The following is a 20397-nucleotide window of genomic DNA, read 5'->3' as shown; positions in this document are numbered from 1 at the left end:
TTTAAGCGTCGAGCGCCCGCACGTCCGTCACGTTCCTTAGTCGCGTCGCAACTGTTTTGGTCAAGTGCTCGCGAGTGAGCCGAGGAGCTTGCGCTGAATTCACCTCAGTATCGGTTGGCCGTGGTGAGTTAGTGGGCAGCAGAGTGAAGGCAGCAACTGTGACCAGGCATCCTGCGCCTAACAGGTGAGTTTTGCCACTGCTGACAGCTGAGGCGCGCTCTGTAGAGTGAGGAGGACTTTGTTAAGAAGGGGGGAACTGGGATGGTTTGTCTTGTTTTGGGTGGTGAAAATTACTCATCGCGACGACTGCAGTGTTGACTGCTGCGGTGCGCATTTTGGTCGCGTTGCTTCTTTATTTTTTTTTTTTTTTGGCTTTTGACTGTCATTCTGGGTGTGTGTGTGTGTGTGTGTTTGTGTGCGTGTGTGTGCGTGTGTGTGGGTGCCTGTTATTTTGGCGCGTTTTTAGCAACAAGTTTGGCAGTTGCACAGTGGATCGAAATGTATATAACTGGCTAGATAAACCAACAACTGCATAAACTTTATAAAATGTATTAGAAATGTGAATATAATTATATTATAATACATTAATGCATGTATCTCTAAATATTTATTAATAACAAATTTATTTATAAATATTAATATTATAAATGAAAAAATTTAAATATAAAAGGTTTAAATTCAACTTTTTTATTTGTATAATTTAATTGAAATTAAATTGTCAAAATTTAATAAAAAAAAAAAAAACAATATTTGGGAAATAAAATATATAATTAAACCAATATATATAAATATAAACAAAAAACTAACTCATTTATTTATTTATATAATTTTGTATTTTTATTTTTTATTTTTCTCTTAATATTTTGTGTAATTTTTTTTTTTTCAACAAATTTTTTAGTTAAATATAAACAAAAAACTAATTATATTTGTATTTATATAAATATATATATATATATATATATATATTTTTTTTTTTTACATAATTTTGTATTTTTATTTAATTTTAATTTTTTATTTTTCTCTTAATATTTTGAGTATATTTTTTTCAACAAATCTCTTAGTTTAATCTTTGTATTTTTGGTAATAGAATCTTTGGCAACATATTGCTGCAACAAGCTCTCTGCTTTCACAGCCCCCTTCCAATGTCCCTCTTTCTCTCTCTCTCCCTCTCTCACTCACAGCTCGCGCTGCCCAACCATCGTGCTCAGCAACAAACTGTTGAGCGCTCATTTGGTGAGTCGGCGCAGTGGCGCCACACTTCAACAGTTGCTTGTCCGCTGGCCCCAACCAACTGAGGCCACCCACTGACCCACTGCGCTGCCCAGCCCGCCTCCCACTCCACATATCGGCTGCTGCCAGTCAGCGTGAGTTGCACATCAAATCGAATCGCGCCATGAAACAATCAAAATGTCAATTAAAATATGCAACAACAGCAAACGCAATTGCGAGAAATGCAGCTAACGAAAAATATTGCGTTGCCTTCACGATTTTCTGATTCAGATCCATTAGGCCGCGCGCTCTTAAGAGTCCTCGCCGGACTCAGGTGCGTGTGGCCAAAGGTGCGAAATAAAAATGTAAAGTTTGTTTTGTGCAAGTGTGTGTGTGTGTGTGTGTCCTGCGGCTGCTGCTGCAACAATATTTGTGGCACTCACGAGTGCCTTTACTTCCGCATGAATCATTTGCCACGGTGCGTATAAATTCTTTGTTTTTACCATTTTATTTTGCTGCCATTGTTGTTGCCTTTGTTGCCTTTGGTACTTCACACTTGTGGGCCGCATTCGCTGCGTCCTGCGTGTCCTGTAGCATTTTTTTTTATGAGCTGTTGCCATCATCGCCTGCCGCCTAATGGGCTCTATTGGCATTTCGTTGGCGGCTTCTGACAATGGAATTCCCAGCATTTTATGGGCACATTTTTTGCGCCGCACTGGCGCATGTTAGAGAATCAGCATAGATTATATCCAGTGTCAGTCGGTCGGTCGTTAATTATGATAAATGTGCTGCTAATAAACCTGATGTCAAGTGTCAGGCTGTCATAAGGGCCCATCGCCCAGCCTGGCGAGACGGGCGTGTTAATGCATTTTCTTGTTGGGGAAACTCTGCTAATGGCTTTTCCTGTACGGCTCGCCATTAGCACGGCAAATGCCGTTAGTTGCTTAACGTGCTGTTGTTGTTGCTGCTGTTGTTATTGCTGCTGTTGCTGTCGCCTGACATTGTTCCGGCTGCAGCTGCGAACGTGTTCAGGTATTAAGGCACTGACTGCGCCGCACAAGTAGTCAATCGATGAGTCAGTTGACCGGCGCACGTGTCCATAGCCTGAATGCCAGTTGATGTCAAGCTGTGAGCAAGTGAATGCACACACACACACTTACACTCTCATCTATGTGTGTGTGCATCTAGGCCATAACACTTTAGTCAATGCTAGTTGCATTAACGCTTATTCAATCAACGTTTAACGCAAATTGCCCCTTAAACTGAGCCTCCACTGCCTCTCTGTGTAAATATGCGAATTATGGCAATATAATTTGATTGGGCCCTAAGCGTGCCTGATAAATGGGCTGCAGTAATGAACCGTCGCAAATAGGCGCACACACACACACACACATTTGCATGTTCACATAGCTGTGTAATAAAATGGGAACATTGTTCATGCCAATTACACATACAGATAACAGCACCAGCACCAGCAACAGCAACAACAACAACAACAACGTGCACAACATGTAGCAGCATAATGAAGCATATTTTTCTCTAAACATAGAATTCAGCTGCAGCACAGCTGCCACAGCCACTGCCATAGCCACTGCCACTGCCACACCGCCACAGCGGCTGTTGCCCGCAGACATTTTTTCCACATTTTCCATAGCATACTTTTGTGCGCCATGCAAAAATTTCAACTTGCCTCAATTCAATTTGAATGAAATTAAATAGAAATAGTTAAAAGTAAATAAACTAAGTGCTTAAATACACAAAACTCGTTTATTTTTCATTTATTTAAGTATACTTTAATTGCTATAAATTATTAAAAACATTCGCAATGCACAATAATTTTTTTTTTTTTTTTGCTGAATATATAAAAGCGAGCAAATAAATTATCGAAAAGCATCTGCCAAGGCCATAATTATAAATATATTTATATACACAAATATTCACTTATAAATATATCAAAATTTTTTTTTATTCCATTTTTACTGCATATTGTTTGCGGTGAATACCTGGGGTCGCATTAAAATTTGTGCAAATAAATTTAATTGCAAATAATGCTGCGCAATAATGCATATTTAATGAAATTATATAATTTCATTTTTCATATCAGTTATTTAAATATTTCAATAAATTCTTGTTTATATATATTAAATATTATTTGATTATAATTAATATATATTATTTTGATAGGTTCAAAGATAGTTTGTATTTAACAAATATTGAATGTATTCCAGGCTTATTCGCTTAAATATCTTTTATCAACATTTCTCAAAAAACAATTCAAAGTCAATTAATTTCATATACGCATAGAAAACAAACACAACCAAATATATATGAAGTGATTGTCATTGATAAAGCCTATCACACACAACTAAGTGCCATTTTAAATGTCCAGCTCAATTGAGAATTGCTGTTGCTCTGGCTTTGGCCTCTGCCTGCAGCTATTCATTGTCTGCACTTATCAAATTTCATCTATGTGCCTGAGCGATATTCGTTTTCTCTCGAATCACTACTGACATTCGATATACACAATTTATTTCAGCTCAAGCGCAATTGCTTTGCGTATTTATACGGCCTTAACACTGACTTTGAGCATGGCAAATGCTTAGCAAATTATTTGATAATGATTTGGCCAAAGTGCCAGTTGGCTTGGAAATGTATTGTTTCCTGCAGGCTAGGAATTCCATTTGCATATTCACTGGCACAAATATGCAAAGTATTTGAATTAATGCTTTAGGGGTTAAATAATTAGAGGGGAATACTTAGAATATGCTAAGCACGTGACTTAAATTATCAATATATTAAATTAAAAGAAACAATTTTTTATATTTATAAAAGAGTTTAAAAATGTGTTTACTAAAATTATTATTTATTTCTTGTGCTAAAAAAAAAAAAATAAAAAAATTAAAGAAATATAAAAAACTCAAACTCTTATATTTTAATGTTTCTAAAACTTTATCTCGTTTGCCCTTAACATCAAACTTAAAGTCTTCAGCTTTCGACTCAGTCGCCTGCACATAATTAAAATATTACGTATACGCCGCGCGCTGCACAGCCAGACACAATTAAGACTGAAAAATGCCAATAAGAAATTGTTCAAACGAAAAATGCATTGCCATAATAACAAAGGGCAATGCAAATGCAATTAAAATTGTAAGCTGTCTGCATTCTATATACACATATACATGTATATGTGTATATGTACTTTTTTGACATACATATTTACATAAAGTTCTCCCTTTTTTGAACATGGGAGCAGTTGACAATTCAATTTGCTGTACAATTGCATAAAATTATGCGCAGCAGTGCGAGAAATTAGTTTTTTAGTAGCAAACATTTGCGATGTCAACGGTGTCAAGTGTCAAGTGGGGGCGTGGCATGCGCCTTTGAGCTCGAGCGAGTGGCAAGCGTCTTGGCATTTGCCTGCCTGCATGCAGATGACGACATCATACGCCCTGTGAGTGTGTGTGTGAGTGTGCCTTTGTATGTGTGTGTGTGCGTGTGTGCTTGTGTGTGTGTGACATCCCCGTAACTGATGTTACTCACTTACCTTACGTTCTGCTCTAAGCTACCTCGCTCTACGCTCTACGTCCTGATTTTGAGTTCGTTAATTATTGAGGCAATCATCAGTGCTGCTTCCCTCCCCCCAGCTGCCGCAGCCACTGCCGCTTGCACTCGAGTCGCCATATTTTTCTTGGCTGCTTCAATCGCTTGCTTTTAGCCGGCTTAAGCTGCTTGCCAAATTATATGCGCAATTATGAGCTTGTCGCCTGCTAAGCAACAGCTGCCAGCCAAGGACAACAACGCTGACAATTTGCAAACAGTTGTTGTTGTTTCGATTGTTGTTGTTGCTGTCGTCGTCATTAGCCAAGAGTTAATTTTAAAACACATTTCACTGAGCTCATTACGCTCATTGCCTTAACTTTTGGCTTATTTAAATTGGAGAAAAATCATTGCGTTTATTTGCGCATGATTTAACTTGAAACTTGAGTCAAAATATTTTACATTCATCTTTAAGCTATTTACATACTTATTTACACATAAATATTTATATGTGGCTGGTTTTTTGGTTTAGCTACTAGACAGTTTATTTTTCTTTTGATTTACTTAACGTGCGGGTCTTGACTAGTTTTAAGCTTTACTGAGGCTTGATTAGCTAATAATATATATTATATATAATAATATTAATTATATATTATTACTATTTTATTTATTATATTATTTTATATATATTTAGTTAAATTTTGAGGATATAATATTGAGGATATAATTATTATTTTATAATTAATTTTTTGTACATTTTTGATTAGTTATTTGTATTCTTATTTATTATTATTATTATTCTTATTATTGAATATTGAATTATTTTTATAGTATTTTTTAAATAATATAAAACACATTTTTGGACATTGAATGCAAACTTTACCAACGCATAATATTTCTTCCCCCTCAACTGCATATTCGCCCGGATCTCTTACTTTCAGGTTCGATCAACCTGCATATGGAACGGGGAAATCAGTGCGCCTCGAGCGTTCATTCGAATTTTTCGATTTCTGCAATATTCCATTACTTTTTCCTTACCCTCACCCTTTGCTCTCTCCGTGTATATTGATGCATGCATATTTATGCATGCAGCAGCTGCAGCTCACATGCATTGTAAATCGTTTACCAAGAGGTCACATTTCTTCTCCTGTGCGAGAAGAGATACCAGAGAATACCAATATCATAAAGGAGTTTGCAAAATTTTGAACATTTTCACTTTTATTTGTGGTATGCATCAAAAATACTTTTTCGCTCTGCGCACGCACACATGCACAGACTTACAGTCCCTTGCTCACACAAACATATGTACATGTATACGAAACTTTAGTTGCCTGTCGAAATTGTAAAAACTCAAAGTTTGAAGTGCTTCGATTTCGTGCCCTGCACACACACATTTGAATATATACATGTGTGTGTGTGTGTGTGTGTGTGTATGAGATGCTATGATCAAAATTGTCAAGTGCCTAGCAATTTTAGTGACTTTCATATCGAAAGCGTAGGAAGTTGTCGGAGCAGAAAAAAATACTAACAACAATAATATGTTTATATATATTTGTATATTTCTTTTATTTCCAAATTTTTAACAGTTTTTCTCAATTCATTTATCTTCAGATGGAATTGTTGGCGGTTTCTCAATGAGATTCTAATTGATATCTAGATTACAACCAAGTAAATTGCACAGGCTTTGGATCATGTATTTATTGATTATTACTTAGCAACAAATTATCAAGACTTTGCAATTCATAAGCCTTGGCTGACTATGCAAAAGTTGTAAATTTTTGAATGGCTGAGTTGGGCAGGCGTAGAACTCGGCTGCTAATAGAATGGAGTAATTCTAGCTATAGCTAGGCAAACAATATTTTGTGGGCAATCTATATAATGTATATATTAATAATATATACAACGACATATGTATGTGTAAAACATATTAAATAAATATATATAAATATAAAATATATAAATCAAATGAGCAAAGTTTTAAGTATTCTTATCTGTCTTATGAAAATTCGAATTACAGGCAGTAGTAGGCGTGGCAGATACCACAAAGCATATATTTACTTAATCATGACAGCGAGCTATGTCGATTTGGTCAAAGTCTTCTCTCTGCATTTGCTATACATTTAGCTTCTATTGAAAGGTCTGCTCGACCTCTCACCTTGAACCTGCTGAGTTACTGAAGATTATATTAAATTTCCAACAAACAGTTTAAGTATGAACAGAATTTTGATTTGGGCTGCCTGCTGCACTCCCTTGAACTACTTCAACGACAAAATATTGCGCATACGCCACATGCTCACGCCCAATGTAAATTTAGCAGCACTCAAAATGTGCTGGCAGGTTCAATAGCGTTCGCCTCTGCCGGCTGATGGGGTTTTCGACTGGGCATTAAACCAAAACACGAAAGTGAAGAAAAACGACCAGAGAGTGCAACGAACGAGCACGCATTATCAGCGATTGGCATTGGCCAAACACAAGCAAACGCGAGCGAGGGGAAATGCCGAAAATTAAGTAAAAACGCCAAAACAATTTACATTTTGTTTACCTTACACACAGGCTGGGCGCCCTTTTGGTTGTAGTTGTGTGGCTATGTGTGTGTGCGCTTTAATTTTATTTTTCTCACTTCATTTGGGGTTCCAGCTAAATTGTTTGGCATCGCTTCAACACTTTACATACATTTGCATAAAGCAGCGGCAACAGGCCCGAGTCAATGCTTTAATAAACGAACTCTGGGCTAGCGCGCCAGCCAAAATGGAATCCACACTGAAACGGGAGCAAGTGAAGCGTTGCGGCCATTAAAGCGTCGCACAGAAGAAGAAAAAATGTAGCATACTTTTCTGCGCCTTCAGCTTTTTATGGCAGGTGACTGTGTGCGTGTGCGTGTGCGGGTGTGTGCTTGTTTGTGTGTGTGTGTGTGCGAGGTTATGCTCTGTGTAGATTTCTTGTCTTTCCGCTGATTATTTGCAGCTTATTGCGTTTATGCGACGCTTATCGCATACGCATGAAAATCACATTAAGGCCCTGTCTCACTCTCCCTCTCCCCCTCTCTCTTTCTGTCTCTGGCACCCATATTAAGTAGACATCTACTGTTACTGCTGCTGCGTAGCATAACTGTGATTCTCTACTTGTCTGTTTGCAGAGCTCATTGTGCGGGCGCCTCCTGTTGGCTTAACTGCTTTTGCCGGCAACTGTTTGATTAGCCCGCTCAGCCATGCGCCATAAGTAAATAGGCATGCGAGGGCTGCCAGAGCCAAGTGGATGCTAAGCTAATCTAGCGTGTGTTCTTCAATTATCATAAATTAAAATGGAGTGTGGTAAATGTTCATAATTATAATTTAAGAGTGAATTTTTATTGAAATTTTGTTAAAGGAATTTTTAAAGATTTTTATTTAATTTTCATTTTAGATAGTTGTAATGAATATAAAATTAATTTCTGTTAATTTTTATACAGATTGTTTTATTATAATTCAAACTTTTTTATTTAATTTTAGTTAATTTTTTAAATTTTATTAAATTATTAATATATCTATTTTTTATGTATTTATTATATATATTTATTAAGCTCAATCAATAACTGTAGCTCTTAAATTGCCTTCCCTTTTACTATATATTTATATTACTATATAATTATTGTTATTTAAAATTCCAATCAATTTTTATTTTTTATATAATTTTTAAAATTTCCTTTTTAGATTTTGTTACCACTTTTAAGCTATTTTCCAATCAATATCTTTAGCTCTTATATAATCTCCCCTCTCCCATTCCTTCACAACTTGTCAATTGCATCTCGTATTTGTTTTGGCCATTGCTAAAATTTCATCAATTTGCCGCTTTTGTCTTGTTTGGCCATTTAATCAAGGCCAGCAGCGACCGTTAAATGCGTCAACATTTGCTGGCAACTCAACCCAGCCGGAGCAACTCTAAATGAAAACATATACAGCATATATAAATGTATAATGTATATCTATGTAGTATATGTATATAAGTGTGTTCAAGGTTAGCTCACTTTGCTTTCTATTTGCATAAGTTGTGTTGACGGTCTGCCTGCGCCCGCTTATCGTCTTGACCTACTTAGCGTCTCATTTATTTATGAGAATTTAATGAAAACTTTTCAACTAAAATATGCAAATTAATTTGCATAATTTGCGAAGACAGTGGCTCGGCTGGGATGAGTGCTGCTTGCGTATTAGGTGGCTGCCTCATAAAGATAGTTGCATACATTTTATCACTCACACTAGCTACAACATTTGCCTTAAACTGCGTCTTTATTTAAACAAATAAAAATTTGCAGCCTATGGCTGTAGTTTACATAATATTTAATGCGCCTCTAGTTGTTCTATTAGCCAAATGTACTCATGTCTTATATAGTGTTTGTCCATAAAGTCCTATATTGTGGCTCAGATTTTATTGAATTGCCTGCCTAGCGGCGCATGTGTCAAAGGACCGTTATCTGCTCGCCATTGTCACTCACTTTTGGCCTTTCTATTTTGGCCTTTTATGTGAATTTTACGAGCGGCAAGTGTTTATGTAATGGCCAATCAAAGTCTTAATTTTGTCATAATCTCATAGTGGCCATTCTCATTGATAGCTGTGAGAGTCTGGGGCATATTAGTAGTGATTAAAGGTTTTTAATGAGTTCAAGAAAAATCTGATTGATGATTTAAGTTCCTCTATGCGTATGGGATGAAATAGTCAGTAATTGAGGCAGAGAGAACATTAGAACAGAAGAAATTACTGTCTATGCCATCAAACAGCTATAAATATTAATTTTCAAAAGCTATTTAGCAGATCAACATTTAGTCTTATCAAGCATATATATTTTAATGAGCAGTATTATAAGGTGATTTGAATAAACTATGTGTGTTGGTTTGCCTATATATCAGATCGTATGTCTGTCTGTATCTGTCTCCCTGTCTATCTCTCCGTCTGTCTCTCCGTCTGTCTCTCAATCTGTCTCTCTGTCTGACTAACTGCAGAAGATCATTTATGTTGTCTATATGTATGCAGCAGTATTCATTTCGTTTTTATATTTGAGTAAAACGAAGCTAGAATGCCTGCAGCAGCAGAGAGTGTTCCCATTGGTCACTTGAAGCTGAAACGGCCTCTACCTGACAAGAGACTCAACATTTGAGAGCGAGTTAGGCCTTGAGTGAAAGTAGCCCTATATAAAGGGCAGCAGCTGCATCATTTCTTCAGTCTATCACGTCTGGTGGTGAGGGTCAGTCGTTCAATGCGAGGAAATACTGAGAGGAAATACTAAGAGAAAATGATAAGAGAAAATACTAAGAGGAAATGGTAAGAGAAAATACTAAGAGGCAATACTAAGAGGAAGTACTGAAGGGAAATACTAAGAGAAAATACTAGCAGAAAATATTAAGAGGAAATACTAACAGAAAATATTAAGAGGAAATACTAACAGAAAATACTAGCAGAAAATACTAACAAAAATACTAAAAAATACTAAAAAATACTAAAAAATACTAAGAGGAAATACTGAAAGGAAATACTTAAGAAATACTTAGAAGAAATTCGGAATAGGAATACTTAAAGAAAATACTAAAAGGATATGAAATACTAAGAGGAAATAAGAAATAATAAGACCAGAAGTACAGGTCTAAATAGGAACTTATATAATTTATAGGATCTGCCACACTTCCCTTTGCCTGTTACATACATTTAAAAAATCCCACTAATTTTCCTCACTTATAAATATAATTGTTTATTATTAATATATGTACATACTTTTTACATATCGCTACTAATACTTCAATTAATATTGTTGCATATCGTTTTTAATTAGAAATTTTCTATGTAATGTTTGCTCAACTAATCGAAATATTACCTATGCATTAAGTTCTTGCAACTATTAAAGCTCTTCCTTCCACTCACTGCCTTTCCTATGTGACTCGAGCATAATGAATAAAATATATATTACGAAAAGCTCTCATAACTTAAACTTTAATGAGCAGACAATTAGATAGATGCTCGCACCAATTTTCACTAAGTATTATGAAATTTATGGAGTAATAAAAAAAGTTTTGCTGCCGCGCAACGCCCCATCACCCAAGGGGCGCTGCTACCCTTAATGCATTCACGCAGCATTCAGCTAACCCTTTTATGCCTTTGGGCCAATGCAGATTTACAGCCATAAAGCCATATGAAGTTTATGAAGCACACAAAATTAAAGTTGAAGCACGAAACTTGTGCGTTAGGGAAATTGAGCTGTAAGCGGCTTTCGTGAGCATAAACTGAACCTGAACTTAAGCCAAGTTAAGTCAAGTATACCAAAATGCCTCTTAAATGGTCATTTGCAGCACAGGAAAAAATAGGATGAGAAGAAACAGAAGAAGAAGGAGAAGCAGATAGAGAAAGGATGAAGCCCGAGCATATTGTTTTGCCTGGCCAGATATTATGCAGATTCCACGAATATTTAAGCAGGTTGGTCAGGACAGGGCAGGCCGAGTCGAAGCCGAAGATTAAAGTTGACACCATTCTGGGAAAGGTGTGAGCGAGAGGGGAAGAGAGTGAGAGAGAGAGCTGTCTGTTCGCATGGCTTCATTTATGCCTTTCGTGTCTGTGGACTGTGGGCAGTTGTAGTCTCGTATTGAGTTTTGTACGTGCCGCTATCTGAGATCCTGGCGCGTGACTGAAGCATCATCAGCTCAAACCATATCCGCTTCCAGCAACAACAACATCAACAACAGCAACAACTATGATGATGCGCTTTTGATAACTTGTTTGTGCGCTGCTAACTGACAAGTTTTTTGCTGTAAGTCGACAGGCGGTTGGCGTGTGACTCGGCGACAAGTTGTCGCCATCACGGTTGATAAATAGTTTGTGCAAGCCTTGAGTCCTCAACGGCTCGACGGCTCGACGGCTCGAGTCCTCGAATCCCTGAATCCTTGAGTCCTTGAATTACACGCGCCTGTCCCGCATAAGTTGATTGAAATTAAAAACAAGCTCAGCGATTTCATAGCCAGATAAACGCTGTCACAACTTTGTGTTTCGCTCGCCTAACGCCTAAGACACCTACACACACACACCTACACACACATACACAGGTGCACGCATTCCCAGCTGCTTCTGATGCTATCTGTCTTTATTTTCCTTCTTCCTTCTCTGACAGCTTTAAAATGCTGTCTGTCCTGCCTGGCGCTGTTTAAGTTTCGTTTTTCTTCTTCCCTTATTTTTTATTTCATTTCATTTCGCTTCGCTTCGCTTGCCGGGCACATAAAATTTGATGCACTTGAGGGAAAGCGTGTAATGAAAATGTACATCAAACAGCAGCGCACATCAAATTGTCTCTTTCTTAAAATTACAACAAGATTTTACACTCAATGCCCGCGCACTGGCATTTACGGGCTGGACACCTGTTTCACTAGGATTAAGCACGAGGAGCCTGTGCAGCTAGGCAAGGCTATCAGCCCAGTCCCCAACTGGGGGCTTCTTTTTGACAAGGCTTAGCTTCAGGTGAAGATTAGCCCGAAGTGAAGGCTAATTCTAAGTAGGTTTCTATATATAGCTAATGCATTGGAGCCAAAAATATTCGCTTTAAGGTGCTTACAGCGAAAGCTGACTGTAAATTGATTTTTGTTTTGTTTTTTTTTTTATATTTCAGCTTTAAGCTGATGCTAAGTAGATTTCTAAAAATAGCCGATGGCGTGAAGCTTTAAGCATCATGTGTTAGCTTTAAGAGGCTTAAAGATACTGAAAGTGAAAGCCAAGTCTAAGTAATAATTAGCTGTATAGCTAGTTAAGCTATGCTTTAAGCTTTATATATTAGCTTTATTGCGATCGAAGTAAAGTAAAGTATATGAAGAACTATACTCTTAATGCACCGCTGTTTTAAGTATGAACGTATGCGTAAAGTATAAGCTTAGTGTAAGTATATTACTTATAATATTTATAAAGCTTTTGTAACTGAGCCTTAAGCTTCGAATAGTAAATTTAAGGTACTTGAAATAAAAGGTGCTGTATATAACAATAATATTAATATAAGCTTTCGGGTTTTAACATTCTTGTAGCGAAATCTCAGATTGAGTATGTATGTTTCTAGGCATAGCTTTACACATTATTCTAATTAGCTTTGAGTTTTGAATATTACCTTTAGTGAGCTTAAAGTGAAAATGAAGTTAAAGAGGCAAAAATAAGATATCTATATATAATTAATAAGTGTTCAGGGTAAATAAAGCACAAAAATAAATTACTATATTATCTATGCTGCATTTATTTACTTTTAATAGGCCTCAACTTTAAGTGTAATATAATTGTGATTCTGTACATTAACTGCTTGTATATAACTAATTCAGTAAAACTCAAAGCCATAAGTAAAATCTTACTACAAACTTTAGTACGTATCCAAAGATTATTTATCTACGCACAGCAATTCACATTCACAGCGTATTCCCCTTTCAAGGTGTTGCAGGCATCTGAATTCAATTCAAGGTCACATTCTTGGCTTCTTGGCAAGTGAGCCGCAGTTGGCTCACAGTCTGCTTAAGACGCCAGTTGGATGGGGGCCAATGTCTGCACGTGATAGCAGATATTCTATTGATTTGCTTCTGAAGTTGCCCTGACAACTGCCACAGACAGATCAGTTTTGTCAAGTCTGTTTAGTATAATATATTTTGTTTACAAGTTAGTTCAAAGTGATTTGGCTGTCAGCATTTTCCCAGAAATTCAAAATTATAGCAATTAGATGAAGCTTGAATTGAACTAAAAACAAGCACTCGATAGAGCCATTTGATAAGAGCTCTTTGAGCTGACTTTAATTGACCTCGATTGCACTCGAATATGTTAACTGTTTGCTAATGCACTCAATGACTGCAAGAGAGGGAATGCGAGAGAGAGAGAGAGAGAGAGAGAGAGAGAGAGAGAGAGAGAGAGAGAGAGAGAGAGAGAGAGAGAGAGAGATAGAGAGAGAGAGATAGAGAGAGAGAGATAGAGAGAGAGAGATTTAGTTAGTTAGTAGTATCCCATGGCGAGCCATGCACATAAACCACTTGACAAATTCGAGTCGAGTCCGAAGCACACGCGTCGTATGCGTAATAAACCGAAAGAGCAACAAATTTGCAATCAATCGAAAGCAGAGCAAGGGTGACAGCAACAAGTGAGACAAGGATTGGGGTTGGGGTTGGGGGTGTGGGTGTGAGTGTGAGTGTGGGTGAACCCATTGCAATTTTAATGATATATTAAATGCCAGAGCAGCTCTAACGAGCAGCAATCAATGTTTACAGAATCGAACGGCACACAGACCACAAAGCGAGCATAAATAATTCATTTAGATATGGGACAGGGTATTGAATTACATGACTCTCTATCTGTTATATGTATGTGTGTGCGTGTGTGTGTGTGCGAGCGAGTCCTTTTTGTGTCTAGTGTCTGCTGCTGTGTCTACGGGCACTTTTTTATGGCACCCCGGGGATGTGACGCCTTATGAATGCCATTTTAATGCACATACAAAAAGGAAAAAACTTTGACTATATTGTCAATCGAACGGAGGGAGAGAGAGGGAGAGGGAAAGAAAGTGATAATAAAAGAGATAGAAATGGAAATGTGACGTTTGTCTAGCGCATTGATACAAAGCTATTCATATGCTGTAACACATACGTAAATCTCTATCTATCAAAGCAATGTGCGTGCGTCATGCCAGTGATATGGACGACAGCGGGAGGAGCGGGAGGAGCAGGAGGAGCAGCAACAGCAGCTGGAGTAGGAGGAGGAGCAGCAGCAGCCGCCGCACAAAGTGGCAGATAAACTGAAAGTTGAGTTGGGACTGTGGGGCTGCGGGGCGGGGGGGCTGGGCGGCGGCTGGCAGAGGTTGGGCCTGCTAGTATATCAGACGCAAATGTATATTTGACGCACCACAAAACATTTATCGGGTGGTTCGCTCAATTTGCCAAAATCCAAACGTCTATCGAGCCCATTCATTTCGCTCGCTCGCTCTCTCTCGCTCGCTCCCACAGTTTTCGTATTGATTTTGCAAAACTTTTGCCCGCGATACTCTCACCTAGAGCATTCAAATAAAATGACTCAGGATAAGATATGGGAATATGAAGTCTCTTTTTGCATTTGATTGATGCTGATTAGATAAGTTGATATCGGTTTGCTTTAGACTTTTAACTGCTTCTCACTTGCGTATTTATAAATATAAAAATCGTTTTAGATTTAAATAATGCAGTTAAGTTGTTACTGATAAGGCTGTTTAACTATCGCTCTGCTGTTGAGACTTTCTTTGATATTTTTATTCAAGTTTCATATGAGTTTCTGTCTCTTTCTAAATCTCTCTCTCTTTTTCGTTAATTTTATCTCTCTATCTTCCTTTCCCACTCTATCTCTGTCTGTGCCTCTCTATCTTAATCTCTCTCTCTCTCTCTCTGTCCCTCACTCCATCAATCTCTCTGCCTCCCCCTCTCTATCTTTGTCACTGCGTTTAGGCGTTAGGACTTGTTATTTATAAATTATAACCTTTAATAATTACTAATTTTATTAATTTATAATTTAATTTAACTTAAAAAACTTCAACATATTTATAGATTTTTTAAAAAATATTTTATGTTGCATAGATTTTCTTAAATATATTTATAGTTATTTATAATTTTAATTATTTCTCTGCAAGTGTATTAAATTATTCGCCCTGCTCAAAAAACTTTTTCTTGCTATTCCTTTAGTTATTTTTTGTATGCTCCTCCTGCTGCTCCTCCCCCTCCTGCTGCTGGCCATTGAAGTGACCCTCGAAAGTAGTCTAGGGCCTTTTCCGGGCCAAACCGCCTCGAAGCAATCGTATTTGTTTGGATTCGCTCGTTTGGGCTGTAAAGTTTTCTTTTCTTTTTCTGTGTGTGTGTTTTGTTTTTGTTTTTGTGCTGAGGCAGTTTTTTCTATGGTCGGCTAATTAGCTGTGCGCTCTCGTCATCATTGACGTCATTTGCATGCATTGCGCCGAGTCAAATTTCAATCAAAACACAATTTGCGCAAAGACTTGCACTCACTTGCAGCCACGCCCCTCCCGCCCACACACTTAAGCTGTTGTCTAAAGTTTTGAGGCTTTTGTAATGCCTTTTGCTTAACAGTGGACTCAGCGGGGGCGGAGCTCGGGGGTTCGGGTCTTGAGGCTTGGCCGCCCACCTGGCCAAACGTTTTATTTAAGTTTTTGCATTGTTTAGACCTATGCGTATTTGCTTTGGGTGCGCTGAAGGCGCGGCGAGGGTCTGGAATGGGGGCGTGGTTTGAGGGCGCTCTTTGGCATCCCTCAACTTATGCGCGCTGCTCTGTTTACTTTAACATTGAAAAAGTTTTTGTATATATATTTTTTTATTTTAATTATTTTTTTTTTTTTTACCTGTATTTTTTTCGTAGCTTTTGCAACTGAGGCTTTTATGCCTTTCGCTTTCGAAAATACAAATAAATATAAAAATGTCCCTTGCCTAGGTGAGAATGAGGCGCGCTTTTCTCTTCCTATATTAAGGTATATATATGTGTGTATATATATAAATTTATATGTAAGTCACATTGTCCCGAGTTGAACAAAAGGTCAATGAACAATTGACAAAGTCGCGCTGCTCTTGGCTGGCCGGCATAAATGGCAGTTAAGAAGTTTCGTTTTATGTTAGTTTCGCCTGCAGTTGCCAAGTGCCATTAAAATCTCGGCAATTCACTTCAGTTGTTGTTGCTCTTAGAGAGACTCTCTCGTTCCATAACTATGCAGCTTACGAGCGAGAATTGCATTTATCACAGTCGTCAATTAAAACTAGACAAGCTGTCAACTTCTTGTCATTTTACGGCGTATCTTAGCTTGAGTTTAATTAATTGTTTAAGAATTATCGAGTGATATAGAAAAGAAATACATAAATATAAAATAGTAAATGCACTAAGAGAAATAACTAAAGTAATACAAAGTAAAATAGAGCCAATGCTTGATAAATTAATTTATTCATTTATTTATTGATATATTTAATTTTTTAACTGTAGAAATATTTTTATTTTATCATTTTTTATCGAATCTGAATTTTAGTTATTATTTCAACTAAAATTTGAAATTTTTTTTGTATTCAAACGTATGTTTATTAAATTTATATAAAAAAATAAAAATAAAAATAAAAAATTAAATAGAGCTTTAATACAATTTTTATTTATTTTTATCTTGCTTTGTAATATTATTATCAATAAAACCTGATATTTTTTTTATAATTTTCGATGGCAAAAGAAGCTAAAAATAATTGTAAGATTTTCTTATCAGTATTTATAGATATAAAAATTTCTTTACGAAAATACCTTTTTCTGACTAATTCACGGCGTATTGCCAAATTTACGACCTGCCGCTTGAAGCCAACAGATATCGCTTATCTATATTTGGCATATTGCTTTCTGATTAGACATGGACGGAGAACCTATCGATGGGGCTCGCTCTCAGTACGCATTGTCCACTGGAAAAGCTGACAGCAAAGTTCGAGAAATGGAGGCCTTTATAATATCGATCTCCATATGCTTATCAATATTTATCCTTGTTTCGATTATAACTCTAATTGTGCGAGCGCAAAAGGCGAAGAACAACGTGGGCTTTGTGATCACTGATGGTATGAAATAGAGTTTTTATATTGTTTTCCATATCTATATATAATATCTCCCTTGAGCAGCTAACAGGGCTCCCATACCTCCAGGTGGAATAGCTGCTACCCATGGCCAAGCAGCGGGTCTGCCCAGCTACTATCCACCTCCTGGCCATCAAGCACACGTTTATTCACCTGCCTATGTATACCCAGCGCGGACCGTGAGGTAAGCTACACAATAATGTTTACATTAAAAGCGAACATTTTATCTCAAATCTAAACTTTTCCAGCCAAATTCAAGTGCAAGTGCAGGGCATTCCCGCTCCCATTAATAGGTAATTCAATTTTTGAAGCAAGAATTTGTTATATACATATTTATGTGTATTTTATTTACAGCGTTCCACCAAGCTATCAACGTGCTGTAAATGAGGGAAACCCGACTAATGCAGAGCTAAATATTTTACCCACCAGCCTCGAAAAATCTTTAACTCAACAAACCCACCGAGGCGCAGTTGAAACAGTTAGCCAGATTTAGTCAAAACAGTTTTAATGGCATAAAGTATTAAAACACTGTAAATATAAATATATTTATTATTTATTAAATACTTATTTCCTCATAAATAAATTAAACTATTAAGTATACACTAAATATCTTTATTTGAATTTTAAAATGCTGGTATGCGACATAGCTGGTCACACTTGAATGCAGCTGTAGTGTTATCGATATCTAGGCTAAACGATATATTACACGACAGCTGCCAGGACGGCTCTCTTACTATAAAATATCTTTCTTTATATAAAGCATAAGCTAAATGTAATATTTAATTTATACCTAGTCTACTAACTCAAATAGTTATTCATAATCTACTTCATATTTTTTTTTATATAATATAAAGAATTTCATCATTTGGTATTTTTAGCTATTTTAAGGCTAGCTTTTTTAGACCAGACCAATTAGTGCTTCTTGACAACTCTATTCGAGAGGTCTTCGCTGTGCAAACTTCTCGATTGCAACTGTAATTTTCCAGTCGGAAAACAACGTATTATTTGATTAATTAATTAACAAATTGCAAACGCAGTGACGTTTCAATTTCATTAGAAAAATGTTGGTCAACGAAGCCAGACAGGTCTTGAGCCGCGCCAGCTCTTTGGCAGCACGTCATCAGGTGAGCGAGTAAAGCGCAGTAAAGCTCTAAGAAAACCTCCTCTGGAGCCGCGAGGGTGTACGAAGTCGATTTTTGGGCAATATTGTTATATAATAAATAATAAAAACATAACTAATACGCGATCGTATCTGATGAAATGCAAATCAAGTGCGTCGCACAAACAACAAAATTTGCGATTATGTAAACATTTTCGTCAAAAAAAAAAATTTTTTTTTTCTATGGCGTGACTCTAGCGCCAATTATTTATCAAATTAACTCAGTATCGCTTTTCTTTTTTTAGTTGCGCGCAATCAGCAACACGACGCAGCTGGAGCAACAGGCACAGCCCAAGGCAGCGCAAGAGCCACAGATCAAGAAGTTCGAGATCTACCGCTGGAATCCAGACAATGCCGGCGAGAAGCCCTACATGCAGACCTATGAGATCAACATGCGTGAGTGCGGTCCCATGGTGCTGGATGCCTTGATCAAGATCAAGAACGAGATGGATCCGACACTGACGTTCCGTCGTTCGTGCCGCGAGGGCATTTGCGGATCGTGCGCCATGAACATTGGCGGCACCAACACGCTCGCTTGCATCAGCAAGATCGATGCGACCAGCCCGAAGCCTCTGAAGGTGTACCCGCTGCCCCACATGTATGTGGTGAGGGATCTGGTGCCGGACATGAATAACTTCTACGAGCAGTACAAAAATATTCAGCCCTGGCTGCAGCGCAAGTGAGTAGCAATGGGATTCAATATGGAATTTGGATTAATAACTCGTAAATCCTGCACAGAAACGAAGCCGGGGAGAAGAAGGGCAAGGCACAGTACTTACAATCTGTGGAGGATCGCTCCAAGTTGGACGGCCTGTACGAGTGCATTCTGTGCGCTTGCTGCTCCACCTCATGCCCGTCGTACTGGTGGAATGCCGAGAAGTACCTTGGCCCGGCTGTGCTGATGCAGGCCTATCGCTGGATCATTGACTCGCGTGACGAGAACTCCGTTGAGCGTCTGAGCAAGCTGAAGGATCCCTTCAGCGTGTACCGTTGCCACACCATCATGAACTGCACGCGCACCTGTCCGAAGGGCTTGAATCCGGGTCGCGCCATTGCCGAGATCAAGAAATTGCTCTCGGGCTTGGCCTCGAAGCCAGCGCCCAAATTGGAGACTGCGGCGCTTCACAAGTAGACGAAATGCGTGAAGCCTTTTCTGTGACTCTGTGAACTCTTCAGTCGATCCCCGCAACACCCCCAACTAGTAGCAAACTATAATGATAATAACCAACTATATCATTTGCTTATTGTGTTTATAATTTATTTAAGCTTAAAGTAAACGAAAATTGTTATTACAGTTTGTAAAGGGAACTTTGTAATCGCAACAGTAACTAACTCTTAACTAACTAAATGGTGTATCTATGCAATGCCTTTCCATTTAGGGTGCTGTGGGCGAGGTCTCGTCGTTCATTTGTATATCGTCCGCCGAGTAGAAATCCTGTGTAACGGGAATGACACGATCGTTTGTCTCATCGTCCTCCTCATCGTGACTATCGGTGTCCTCACTGTCATCGTTGGCTGTGGGAAGCAAATATGAAAATCACACCCAATGTTATTATGCTCGCGACTTACCATCCTCATCATCTGTTTCGACGCCAGTGATAGTGTGCACCTTACCCAGTGGCTGCAAATCTGTAGCCGCAGTCTTTAAAGATTCTCGCTAAGGTAGAAAACACAATTGTAATTCAATTTAATTTCAATGTACACATATTTATGTCAGACATACCCAATTCCTGCGCTCGTCCTCATAGCGCTTTGTTTGCATCTCATCATCGGATGTCATATCAAACCAAAAACGATTAGCCACGGTTGGCTTGAGATTAGGAAAGAATGGAATCATAGACATCTTCGCAATAATTTAAAATATTTTCAATATTGCAATTCGGCGTCTATTTATTTTTGCAGAGAAAT

General features: G+C 37.8%; 3 protein-coding genes across 4 annotated transcripts; 2 read left to right on the top strand and 1 right to left on the bottom strand.

Moving 5' to 3' along the window:
• Positions 1-42: 42 nt before the first annotated feature.
• LOC108617141 (uncharacterized) lies at positions 43-17937 on the top strand. 2 transcript variants are annotated; one of them, XM_089470782.1, is made up of 5 exons: positions 43-184; positions 17115-17315; positions 17376-17514; positions 17579-17623; positions 17685-17937. In XM_089470782.1, the coding sequence occupies exons 2-5, from the start codon at positions 17117-17119 to the stop codon at positions 17821-17823; spliced, it is 522 nt and encodes a 173-aa protein (XP_089326908.1). In that variant the 5' UTR covers positions 43-184; positions 17115-17116; the 3' UTR covers positions 17824-17937. The 2 variants fall into 2 exon arrangements, with proteins under 2 accessions (XP_089326908.1, XP_017868324.1); XM_018012835.2 differs by lacking the exon at positions 43-184 and having other exon boundaries at positions 17002-17315.
• Positions 17938-18234: 297 nt separating this feature from the next.
• SdhB (Succinate dehydrogenase, subunit B (iron-sulfur)) lies at positions 18235-19848 on the top strand. Its single transcript, XM_018012834.2, has 3 exons — positions 18235-18454; positions 18735-19168; positions 19228-19848. The coding sequence occupies exons 1-3, from the start codon at positions 18392-18394 to the stop codon at positions 19619-19621; spliced, it is 891 nt and encodes a 296-aa protein (XP_017868323.1). The 5' UTR covers positions 18235-18391; the 3' UTR covers positions 19622-19848.
• Positions 19723-20355, bottom strand: LOC108617142 (uncharacterized). Its single transcript, XM_018012836.2, has 3 exons — positions 20213-20355; positions 20059-20146; positions 19723-20004 (listed from the first exon to the last, which is right to left on the bottom strand). Exons 1-3 carry the CDS (start codon positions 20330-20332, stop codon positions 19865-19867), a joined length of 348 nt encoding a protein of 115 aa, XP_017868325.1. The 5' UTR covers positions 20333-20355; the 3' UTR covers positions 19723-19864.
• Between the last annotated feature and the right edge of the window lie 42 nt (positions 20356-20397).

Source organism: Drosophila arizonae, chromosome 5, assembly GCF_054131065.1.
Source record: "Drosophila arizonae isolate 15081-1271.41 chromosome 5, UAZ_ARI_1.0, whole genome shotgun sequence".
Classification (NCBI taxonomy): Eukaryota; Metazoa; Arthropoda; class Insecta; order Diptera; family Drosophilidae; genus Drosophila; species Drosophila arizonae.
The sequence above is the reverse complement of the archived record's forward strand: the minus strand, read 5'-3'. Positions and strand labels throughout refer to the sequence as shown.

Bases quoted from the DNA above. Each gene is read 5' to 3' on its own strand.
- LOC108617141 (XM_089470782.1), top strand. From the start codon at position 17,117: ATGGACGGAGAACCTATCGATGGGGCTCGCTCTCAGTACGCATTGTCC. The intron at 17,316-17,375 runs GTATGAAATAGA...TCCCTTGAGCAG, and splicing joins GGGCTTTGTGATCACTGATG to CTAACAGGGCTCCCATACCT. The intron at 17,624-17,684 runs GTAATTCAATTT...TTTTATTTACAG, and splicing joins ATTCCCGCTCCCATTAATAG to CGTTCCACCAAGCTATCAAC.
- SdhB (XM_018012834.2), top strand. From the start codon at position 18,392: ATGTTGGTCAACGAAGCCAGACAGGTCTTGAGCCGCGCCAGCTCTTTG. The intron at 18,455-18,734 runs GTGAGCGAGTAA...TTCTTTTTTTAG, and splicing joins CTTTGGCAGCACGTCATCAG to TTGCGCGCAATCAGCAACAC. The intron at 19,169-19,227 runs GTGAGTAGCAAT...AATCCTGCACAG, and splicing joins CAGCCCTGGCTGCAGCGCAA to AAACGAAGCCGGGGAGAAGA.
- LOC108617142 (XM_018012836.2), bottom strand. From the start codon at position 20,332: ATGTCTATGATTCCATTCTTTCCTAATCTCAAGCCAACCGTGGCTAAT. The intron at 20,147-20,212 runs GTATGTCTGACA...TTTCTACCTTAG, and splicing joins AGGACGAGCGCAGGAATTGG to CGAGAATCTTTAAAGACTGC. The intron at 20,005-20,058 runs GTAAGTCGCGAG...TGCTTCCCACAG, and splicing joins CGAAACAGATGATGAGGATG to CCAACGATGACAGTGAGGAC.